Source organism: Geospiza fortis, unplaced genomic scaffold (genome assembly GCF_000277835.1).
Source record: "Geospiza fortis unplaced genomic scaffold, GeoFor_1.0 scaffold70, whole genome shotgun sequence".
Lineage (NCBI taxonomy): Eukaryota > Metazoa > Chordata > Aves > Passeriformes > Thraupidae > Geospiza > Geospiza fortis.
Genome location: NW_005054317.1, coordinates 3,776,159 through 3,787,908, shown reverse-complemented (window position 1 = coordinate 3,787,908; position 11,750 = coordinate 3,776,159). Strand labels below are relative to the sequence as shown.

At 41.9% G+C, this 11,750-nt stretch overlaps 1 protein-coding gene across 1 annotated transcript in view; it reads right to left on the bottom strand.

The window, feature by feature from the left end:
• The window catches only part of MAGI1 (membrane associated guanylate kinase, WW and PDZ domain containing 1), a 285,863-nt gene that overhangs the window by 17,433 nt on the left and 256,680 nt on the right, over positions 1-11,750 (bottom strand). Inside the window, 4 exon segments of the mRNA XM_031056336.1 lie at positions 3,111-3,158; positions 3,433-3,461; positions 4,161-4,406; positions 5,347-5,438. Of these exon segments, the coding sequence (XP_030912196.1) occupies positions 3,111-3,158; positions 3,433-3,461; positions 4,161-4,406; positions 5,347-5,438 (415 nt within the window).

Here is an 11,750-nt window from a genome sequence, read left to right as displayed (position 1 = left end):
AAGAGTGTTCAAGCAGGCTGCACCAGTGTAGGAGTGATGGGGGTAGGATGGGCAGGACAGATGGACATGGGAGATCTCTGAAGGCAGGTCATGGAACTTGGGGTTTATTGCAGAGGGCCTGGGTGCAGGGCCCTGCTGGGAGCTTCCAGCCACAGCTCAGAGCAGGGCCAAGAGGAGTAAAGAGAGTGGTAAAGAGAAAGAGAGAGAGAGAGGATGAGAAGATAAGAGAGCGAGGTTCCCGTTACAAAACAATACATTTTCTTCTATGTTGAATATTCTAACTCTCACTAACCAATCTAATACAAAATACAAATCTTATAGCATTTACATACAGCCTATAAGAATCATTACATTGCCATACTGTGTCACATTTTAAACCCTATAAACTACTCCTTGGACTCTTTCTGCTAAGCTAGTGGGGTCTGCTCTGAGCCTTGGACCTGTCTGCAAGCAGAGGGAATTGTTTCATCAAAAGGGGATTCCCTTCAGCTGGCCATACCATTGTTTTCCAGTTGTTCAGTAACTGGGTATCTCAATGCTGGAAGGAATAGTGAATTTGTCTTTACAAACAAGCTGTGGGTCTGCTGGTAGATAAAACTAGCACTGGGAGATAAAAGAAACAATGGGAAGGGTTCCACTGATTGATGAATAGAAAAAGATATTTGCTTTTACAAATAAACTTTAGGTTTGCTGATCAATGAAATTAGACATTGAAAGATGAAAGAAACAATGGGGAAGAAAACCCCCTAAATTTCATAAGAATTAAAAAATAAAAGGGAGGGTTATACATTAGAGGGAAATCTTTGGTATCAGGTGATTTGGGAAGTCTGAACCTCTCAAGTACTTCAGCCAATGGGGAAAGAGAGAAGGGAAATGCAGTCGGGAAATTGGGATAAAAAGGGAGGCTGCATCTTCCAAAAAAGTGAGAGATCCCAGGAGAATGCCCCATGGCCTCTCCCTTTATTGGAATAAGGTAAAAGGACTCTTGTGGCTCTTCTTTGGACATAAACCTCTGATGTTTGTGGATTAATTTTCCTAACAGTGCTTGGAGAGAGGTGTTTACTGAGAAAAGGGTGAAAGAAAATCACCTGCTTTAGTCTGTCCATCTATGTCCATGCTTTCAATAGCTCTGCTCGGTGGTGGCACTGCCCACACTGCTCACCCTCTCCTGTGTGTGCTCATTCAGCCAAAGCTCTCCACTGGCAAACTGCAGCCTGGTCAAACCAGTGCAGTGCTGTGTGCTTGGATGCTCTGTGGCATTTTAAACCTGGATTACATCAGTTCAAAGGTGCCTCCTCTAGCTATTGCATCCCCACCTCAGTTATATATGTACAACCATACATACGTTGTACATATATATGCACAAGCCTGAAGGAGAGGCAGTAATATCTCACAACACCACCTTCGGTGTAGTTTTAAACTGAAAGCTATCAATTAGTGCATTGATTGCCTTTGATTAATGGGATCTTTATAACAACAATCAGTCAACATGAGCAAAACAACTTGTGAACCAAACATTTCTGGATGGAAGAGTCAGCAACTATGATCTGTACAGTCTGGTACAGATATTAAACATTGTTAACATTAATGTTAAACAAGTGTTTAACAGCAACTGAAGTTGGAAGGGGTGTTAGTTTAAAATCTAATCAGCTACCACAAGGCTTGAAGAAATCTCAAAAAAATTGCTTAGTCCAGACTCTGCTTGAGTGAGGGCCAGCTATACCTAATATCAGTCCTGACAGATGTTTGTCTAATCAGCTGTTAAATATCTCCCCAAGCAATCTATTGGTTGCAATATCTGACTTAAATCTTCCCTGCTGCTACATAAGGCTATTATTCCTAGTGCTATCTAACAGGCATATGGAGAACATATTATTCCCTTCCTCTTTGCAGCAGCCTCTTATAGTCTTGGGAAGTTTAATACCTCCTCCCCCTCCTCTGCTTTAAGCTAAAGAATCCAAATTTGTTCAATATTTCCTTTCAGACCATGTTTTCTAGAGCTCTCCTTATTTTCTCTGGTCTTCTGGACTCCTTCCAGTTGGGCTCTCTCCAACTCAAATACGTCTTTCTTGAAGTGCTGGACCATATTGCACTAAGCCATCATCTGTTGGGAAATCAGGAGAGTTTCCCCCTGCCTACATCCCTGCACAATCTTTTTCTTCACCTGAGCCAACCCTCAGCATAAAGCTCGTGGCCCACAATACCTTCCATTTCTTGTTACTCAGCCTGTTCTCCACAGCCCATTTGGGCAGCTGAGAGCAGCATATTGCACTTGTCCTTGCTGAATGGCTGCCTCTGCTAATCAGGTCACTTCTCCAATTTGGTGAATCAAAATTAAGTTGAAGATCTTAAAAGCGCTAGCGTGAAAATAGATGCAAACAAAATCTAAACCTGTAATTTCATGATGCAAAAAAAAATAAAAAGGACCTTAAAATATCCTTGCATAGAAGTCCTGTCTGCACTTATATACTCAAAACTATGCACTAAATAGATAGTATTCTTCATATTAAGATTACAGGAGCATAAAACTTCCCCTACATGAATCTCAGGACAGAGAGTACTCATTTAGGTGAACAATCTCTTTCTACTGGCATACAGATGACAGGAGGAACAAGGGACCAAAATTCAGGAACAGCCTTCTCCACAAAGTTCTGCTGAAATTTAAAAGCCTGTAAATATAAGGTGAAAGAAGGGATTCTGAATAATTTATCCTAGAGTAAGTGTCCACATTTGCAATGATTCAGAAATAGCTCGATCTGCAGTAACATGCCTCTGAATGAAATATCAAGAGAGATCTCATGCATCTAAATCTTTCATGGTAATTTCCATCCAGGAGGCTGTAAAACTGCATAGAAAATCTACACACAAAAACAATACCAAAATTCAGCTGCCCTTCCCCTTCCTCCCAATGCTCTTCTAAAGCTTCTCTCACACCAGACCTTGGTCAGGAATTAAAGAGAGGCAGTCAGAGGAGAGACATAACCTGGTGTTTATCCACATTGGGAAGAAAGGAAGAAATGAGAAGTGAACATTCATTTGTTATTGTGCAGAAGGAGCTCAGGCCTGGATAAGAACACAGAGCTATTTCAGAGGTACACTTCTAGTCCTACCTTCCACTGAGGACCTAATTTCCAACCTGAATGTTATTTTGATTCTCTCTAAGATCAAAGTACATCACTCCTGTTTATCTGATGATGCCTAAACTTGAAAAGCTATATAATATCCTTTTCTTTGAGTGAGTAAAAGCAAATCCCATGCCTGAGTTCCTAAAGGGACTCAAAGGGACAGGCAGCACTCAAAATTTACTATCCAATATTAAACATATGGCTACATGTTATTTAGAAAGCTCATGCTCATGTCTTCATTTTCTCTGCCATCATAACATTTTTCAGTCATTTATCTGGGTGCCAAAATGGTACCAGGCAGTGTCACTTTTTGCATCTTTGTGTTTCTGTCAGCTTCTTTTCTGTTCATTTAGATCCTACACTTGTGCAGTGTGCGCACAATGCCCAGTGTAACTCAGCATAGAGAAAACTCTCTAGACCTGTGTAACCTGGTCTAGTGGAAGGTGTCTCTGCCCATGGCAGAAGGGTTGGAAATGGATGATATCTAACGTCCCTTTCAGCCCAAACCATTCCATGATACTGTGACAACAAACATGCACATTCTGGCCCACCAGAACCAACAATGTTTTGCAGTTTCCCATCCTGAGGTCACTTTACTACATGTTGAATTTTCCCCTGAGCCTGGGACAGCAGCCACCACACACCAGAGCCCTCACTCACACTCTGCCCTTGCCTCCCCTTCTCTGAACTCTTCATCATCTTTTCCCTCACTCCCAGTTTAAGGGTGACTATCAGGCTGCACACGTATTTTGGGAAGTATACAGAAAACACAAGCAGCTGGCCACAGTGTCTGCTGTGTGAGTCAAACTAAAAATTGTACATTGCAACTGAACAGTTTCCCATTTTATCAGAAACCTTATGAACACTGGGAAAGCCAACTAAGAGAGTCGCGACTGTAAAAAAAAACCTTGAAACTTATTTGATCAGGAACAAAAAAGACTAAAAACAGGAAAAAGAGGAAAAGTAACAGTCCATCCCTTGAGTTTTCCCAGCACTGGAAGAAGCTTTTTTTTCTCCTCAGACCATTTGCTGAACAGATGGGATCCTGGCAAGAAAACCCACCCCTGCGGGGTGATACTGCAGCCTACCTGTGTAAACCACTTTGCGCCTGACGGTCAGGTTGACATGGCCTTGTTTGGCTGCCTGCTGCATGAGCTGGACCACAAGCTGGTGAGATTTGCCCACCACAGGCGTCCCATCCACGCAGATCAGCTCATCTCCTGATCGCAGGCGGCCGTCGGCGTCAGCAGCACCCAGCGGTACAATGTGACCGATGTAAATCTGAGGAATTGGCACAGCAGGAGAGACAGCCATGAGAACCAGCTCAACAGCCAGCTGCAAGCAAGGGGCACTCCCAGTTAGACCTGATTTAGGAGGGACATGAAATTGTTGACAAATGTCTGCTGGTCAGGGAAGTTGTTTCTGTGAAAGCAGTGCTGTGTGAATACAGCAGGTTGTGAAATTGTAATAAATTGACATCTTGTTTCTTTAGGCAGTCCATTCACTCTAAGGACAGACAGCCTTGGGAAACTTCAACCAGACAGTGACCAGACAGGAAGATGGTTAATAGTACTGAGGGTCTTGTCAGGGAAGCTGAGATTGAGTTACCCTTTCAGTTGCCTGCAGGGTTTACAACCCTGCACCACATGCTTGTTCTCCAACTCAGTCTTGGTTTATCTTCAGTGAGTTCTGTGGAGTTACTCTAACATGAGATGAATTCGTGGTCTCTCTTCCCATAAATGAGCAAAATAATTTTGGCAGGGAAAAACATGGAAAGTCATGCTGCCGCTATCTAGCTGTGACCTGTGCGGCACAGGAAAGGATGACACCTCCCACAGGCACTGGATTTATGGTAAATAAATTAACTGAATTCAAGGAGGGAACTGAGCATCCTAAGATCTGAGAACCTGCCATGCTAAGATCAAAATACTTGCAAACATGACCAGGACATCCTGTCCTCAGTGTCCAAGGACCTATGTGTTTTTTCTTGGTTTATCATTAAAGTAGAAGAAGCCAAACCCATTTCAGTTATGGAGTTCTGGGGTTATTTTGGAGGGAGAGTGGGGAGATGCAGGATACATATATATATATATATATATCCCAGTAACTATTTTGCAGTGATTCTACAGGATAGTTGTGCACAGTTGTACATTCTACTGCTAGTTGTACATTCTACTGCTGTGTTTCTGAAAGATGCCACAAACTAAAACATGATACTCACAGGTTCTCCAGGCTCATTTCCACCTAGAATCCTAAATCCAAACCCGGTTTCCTTTCTCCATAGAAAGATATCCTGCTCTTGATAATCTGGAACTGAAGGGAAAGAAGAAAAACTATCATTTTTAATCAAAATACCACACGTTTTTACCCAAATCAGGACTACTCAGATGTACATAAAAGGATGTGCCATGCAATTTTAACCTTTACAAGAGATGGGCTTGGAGACCACCTCCTTTTTACATAAAAAAAGAGACATAACTATCAACATTTATAGTTTTAAATACTAAAGGATTATTACTTATATTACCATTAAAAGTTATGCAGTGGTTTCTACTTTCTAGGCATCTAATTGTGTCTTGCCCTTCATCACTATAATATTTCCTTCTGTCAATATTAGCATCATTACCCATTGCAAGAGTCTCTTCCAAACCAGCAATAAATAAATATGTACAGCAGAGAATTACTCTGCCAGAAACAATACAGCTGCCTCCTCTTACATGGGAGACAGAAGAGCCACTTGTTATGACTTCTACTATTTAATTAACTTTCCTAAGCATAGTTTGCTAGCTGTCAACCAACTCTGCTTTAAATAACTGTGGGACACATCCCCTGGTGTAAATCAGAAGGACTCCACTCAAAACAGTGCAGCTCTCCTGACTCTCACTTGCTCGTGTGCAGGCTCGGCAAAAGCACTGAAGAGATAAAACCAGCTGGAAACATAAAAAAGCCCAAGCTCACCTACTCATTAGTATGGAACACCAGCAAGGTTTTTACAATGAATATTACATACAGAGAAGTACTAACCTTGAAGCACTGTTGAACAGCAATGTTTTATATTAACTTACTCATGCTTGCTTTCATCCCTTTTTTAAAAATGCATAACTAATTGCTAACATTTTATCATATCAGAAGGCAACTTCAGGTTCATTTAATATTTATTGGATAGTATCTGTAGCATTGACTAATTTTGTAATGATCCCCTCCCAAAATTTATAATTACTGATAATAAAAAGCTGTTGCTTTGACAGTCAGCTGCCTATAACTTCAGCAAAGAAACCAAAGTATATTGTTCAGGAATCCAATTTAAAAAAGTGCCTCCTCAGACACAGGATGCAGCACATTTAATGACACATCATCTATGAAAACCTGTACCAGGTTGTTTTCCATTGGCATCAGTGAATGTCAGATTGGGCCTTAATTAGATTTCACACTGTCTGTGCTTATTCTGCAAAAATTTGGGTCTGCTCTGGTGCTTGTCAGACTTTTGGTTACCTCTGAAGGTTTCTCTTCAATGAATTAAAATATAACACGAATTAAAGAACTGGGAATACAAAAAATTAAACGAATAGGTGAATGGTAAGCTACAGATGTCTGCTTTGACATTTTCATTTAAGCTGGCTTTACAGATAATATTTTTACATTTTAATTACCTGCAATTATAAGCCAAGCCTAACACCCGTGCCCTCACTGAATTAGAGGCTGATTTTTGTCCAGACACAATTACAGAGCACTCGGGTGATGAGCACGCCGGGTGCCTGTGTGCCTCATCTCCTCTGGCTGAAGGCAGCTCGCCACGCACAGACGTGCGGCACAACAGCATCCAGACAATGAATTAATTGCTGTTTGTCACTGCCTTCAGCAAGGGGAGCGTGACAAGCAGACACAGTCAGGAGCGTCTCTCAGCCCTTTGCAGGCTGTTTTGGCACAGACTGGCCCCAAACAATTAATAGTGTGTGTTGGATCTGTCAGAGGTAAAGTGGCTGCTGCAGAGAGCTCCGGCGTGGGCCTGTGTCCGAGGCATTCTCTCAGCACCTTCCCATTTGTCACCCCTCCAGTCCCACTGAGCAATGCCTTATGGCTCTGGTTTGGGTCCCAGCTACACAATTAATGCTGCTGAGGGGAACAGCAGGCCTGGCTAGACCAGCCATGTCAGACCAAAGCAACAAAAAAAGACAAGTCTGCCCCCAAAGAAACCGGTTCTTTCACACAGCGCTCCTCCCACTGGAAGGATTTCAGTGAGGTGGAACACAGATACAACAGACATACAGACAACACACCTTTTCACAGAATGAGTACAAAGCTCCTTTTACCACTTACTGCAGCAGCTCTGCAGAGCAGTGATTCACTGGCACAGCCCAGAACACCCATCCACCCCCAAGCTTCAGAAGTGAGACCCTCTGGGGTTCCATACCAGAGAATTATTTTACGTTGTCCCATTATTCAGTTGCATTTCTGAGGAGCCACTTTCCTTACTCAATGGGAACATGGTGCTGCTGAAACTTTGTTGAAAATGAATGAAAAATGGCCTCTAGGAGTCATTTATTGCAACCCTGCACCGTGGCTGATCTCAAGCATGTCTGATTCTGACAAAACACGTATGCAGCCCAAATGGGTAAAATTTAACAGCAGCAAAATTTAATCTGCTTGTCCCAAATTAAACCAGACTATTTGGAGAGCAGTGCAAAAGTGGTAAGAAGAGTTCTGTGAATGTCAGGACAGGTGGGTGATGCAGCCCCATTGATGAGCCACGTGGGCAAACACATGAAAGAAACAGGAACATGATACACCCACCCTCGAGCACCTACACCATCCAGCCAGGACAGCAAAGCCAGGCTTTGCCCCTGGCTGGCTAAACCTGGCATATGGCCCTGCCAGACTCCCTTGGTGATGAAGAGCCCCCCGCCACAGAGCAGCAATGACACCAGAACAAGACAACACAAGACACAGATACATTCTCAGCACAGTCTTACATTCTCCGAAACTCGTGGAATTGATTTCTCTCTCTCTCTCACCCTTGCTCAGTCCAGTTGCAGGTGAAGGTGACATAGCTGTAATATTAATTTTACAGTTTTGCAAGCTTAATGTATCTGCTTTCTTGTTAGTTCATTTAATTAATTGTGACTTTATGGGTCGTATTAGGCTTGCATGCACAATTTGTTAAGGTTATAGCAACTATGGATTATGACACAATAAGTTTCACATCTCTGTGCACGTGTAGATATAAAATACACACACATATGAATTTACACATTTATGCACATGCATGCAGGTACATTTGAAAAAACCTTTTCTCTCCTTAGAGGAAAAATTTCTGTGAAAACACCTTAAACATACTTTTCTACAAGAAACTTTTCAACTTCATGAGATGAGTTAGTTTTCCAAATAGAAATATCTTTGCCAAATGTCAAAAGAAATTCTAAATATGTGGTGATGAATAATGAACACCATTCTTAATTACAGATATTTTAATCAAACTTTACTATGCAAACTTTAACATGCTATATAAAATAAAAATCTGCCTAGTGTGACATCAATTTCAACATAAGATGGATTCAAGAATGATCAGTGTGAGCTTGCTTTAGTCACTGTCTCATTTGAGGCAGCAGCACTTTCAGTGACTCAGAGCTTGGCAAGGCAAAAAATGTTTAAGGCCCAGATTCAGCAAAGTATATGAGGACAAGTCTGAAACCAGGAGTGGACAGTCTCACTGAAGCTGATGGAGAGTTCTAGAGCTGAAAACACCTGCAATTTACCCACAGATCTCATAAGGCTCCATATCTGCAAGAAATTAATTTTCTAAACTACCCACTACAGGAGAATTCAAATTTCTTTTGTCTTTTCCCTTTAACCAGCCCTTTGTGGTGTCATGGAAAGCTTTTGAAAGATGGATTTGGGAGGAGCTCTTGGGAAAATGAACAAGCTCACATGAGTACCACGGTCCCTTTCGGCAACACATTCTCCAAGGGCACAGATATATCTGTGTGGCCAAGAGCATCACTGCAACTGTTTGTCTACTGTTAATATAATAAAATGACATAACCCTGCCAAAAGGCTTTTACTAAACTTCATCTTTCAACTCAGTCTGATCAGAAGGTGGCTGAAATACTCTCTGAAATACTCTGAAATTTATGAGTGTATTCTTCTTCTCTATTTTAAGGGAAAATTATCTAATGTTTGTGCCATTGTGCAAATATTTTTAGTTCTATGTAACTGCTGATGAGCCAACACACTAGGGTCAAGACTTGTTTGTATTGTTTTAATTAGATTTGGGGAGAGAAAAATCCTCCCAAACAAATTGTGTGCCTGAAAATAAAATTCAAATATTAATGATAACTTCGAATATTTTAAAAGCTTTAAAAATTCTCTATCGTGTTCTGCTTTACTTTTAATTAAATGCTTAAGCCCTTCAAAGGGATTCATTAACACATCTGCAATTCAGATTAATTCATTTTGTCACTGCTGTTTTGACAGATGGCCATATGTAGGATACAGTATTTTGCAAAGCAATCAGGCCACATGAGAAAAATTTGACAACAGATTGTGTTAATCTTTAAGGAAGTTTAATAATACATTGAAAAGTAAAAAGCATATTATAAAAATATATTTCAATAAAACAGTGTGAGGTTTCTGAATTGTGGCTCTCTGCTAAGCCACTCAATTGCTGTTTCTGTCTCTGAGTGCTCTTCAAGTGTGTCATTCCTGGATCTTGGAACTGCTTCAGCTTTCAAACCTTAAGGGTTTGTCCTTCCCTCTGATTCATGTACACAACTCCCACGAGCAGCAATGAGTTACCCATAACGAGGAGCTCAGGCAGCTGAAGCTCAGCACCAGCAAAGAGTGCATTTGTTACCACCACCAAATGCTCTGTTTTCACATTCCCACAAAGCTGGCTATTCTCAAACATCTTAATCCAGCAAAGACTGGTCACTCTGGGCCAGACTGCAGCACAGCACATCTGAGCTCAGCCTTAGCCTTAAAGCATGCCTTTGGGTTTACAGCTTGGAAATAAGCTTCCTTGGACCCCAGCCCAAACACTCAGCACCTTGCAGGGCTGATCCCTTCACCCCAGGGAGCTCCACATGGAGGAACTTTAACCCACATTTGTGGAATAAATTGCAGCTCTAATCTGCTTCCCCTCAGCCAGAGTCCAGAAACAGTGATGGAGCCTTTCCTTAGCTTTGCATTAGTAATTCTAGCTTAATTTTTGTTCGTTTTTTTCTTCCCCTAAACAAGCAACGTCTGTGGCTCTCCCCCGCAGAACTGGAGCACTTTCTGATATTAAGATGTATTAGGTAAATCATAAAAACACATGCTTTTACCCAATTATGGGTTAGCTGGTCCTTTTCAACCTAATTGTTCTCTACCAATGTCTTCAGTGAGACAGGTCACATAAGGCAAATACAGTCTTTTTGAATGAAATACTGATCCAAAGACAACTCAAGTAGAGGAGGAACGAATTTTAGAAATTCTGAAATATTAAAATGTTGTCTTTGCTTTCTGTGTCTACATTCTTATTATTAATGTAAGTAACAGGGGATGCATTCCCAGAGAAAAAGGCAGCAGGTATTCATTACAGATTCAGTTCTTCTTAGAAATATCTTGGAGAAGAGGAATTCATATACTGAATAAAACCTCTTTACAATATTATTTTTAGATGAAAAAAAAATCTGTCTGGGCTGGAGCTAATGAATTCATCTTCTTGTGTCAACTGCACTTGAAAAATTGCACTACGCTCTTTTTATGCTCAACAATTTCAAAAATGGGACAAAATAAAACACTTAAGATGATCTAACACTCTAAAATTCTGTCCTTTTTAAATTCATCACATACTTCAACACAAAGGCTTGTTTCTGTTTTTCAGTCCACTTGTTGAGGACTCAAAACCCTGAAGAATATCCTATAACCCTTTTCCAGGCTTTTTAAGGCCAGCAATTACCAGAGGGCAAGGCCTGAGTGGCAGAAGAGCTGTGCTGGGGCTCCTCAAGCGGAGCCTTGCAGAGCCCCCCAAATTCCCTGGTGACTGCATGTGTCACCCACCCTCAGCCCTGGCACTAGGGTGACATCCTCCTGCTGTGCATAAGATTTTCACTTAGTTCTGCCCACACCTCCATCAGAAGGCTGCAGAGAGAGAGTCACACCCAGCACCCAAAGCTGTCACTGGAGATGACAGTCCCAAAGCCCGAGGGAATGGGTGAAGTAAAGGAGAAAGAGAAGATATGACTGTTTCCCCACCAGCCAAAGGTGGCACCAGAGTTAAACCCAACTGGAGCTGGGTAAAAACGTGAAGAAGAGCACAGGTGGAGCTGACAGACAGCAGAGCTGGAGTCCCCAGGGAATGGTTCCTCCCATCACACACTCTGATGCTCAGTGTCAGCAGAGGTCCCTGCAGATAACCTGAGAGCCACGCTTGGGAAAAACTGGGAATGAGTCTCAAAGGGATGATTCAGGTTCCTAAGAAAGGCAAAGAAACACAGGGCTTCACCCCAAGCCCCCAGGGCAGCAGAGCCAAGTTTCAGCTGTAAACCACCAGACTTATGAGACTGGTGATAAATAAGGGCTTGGTGAGGCAAGGAGGAGCTGACCACTGACCTCAAAACCACCAGTCATGCTCTGGGATCAGACCGC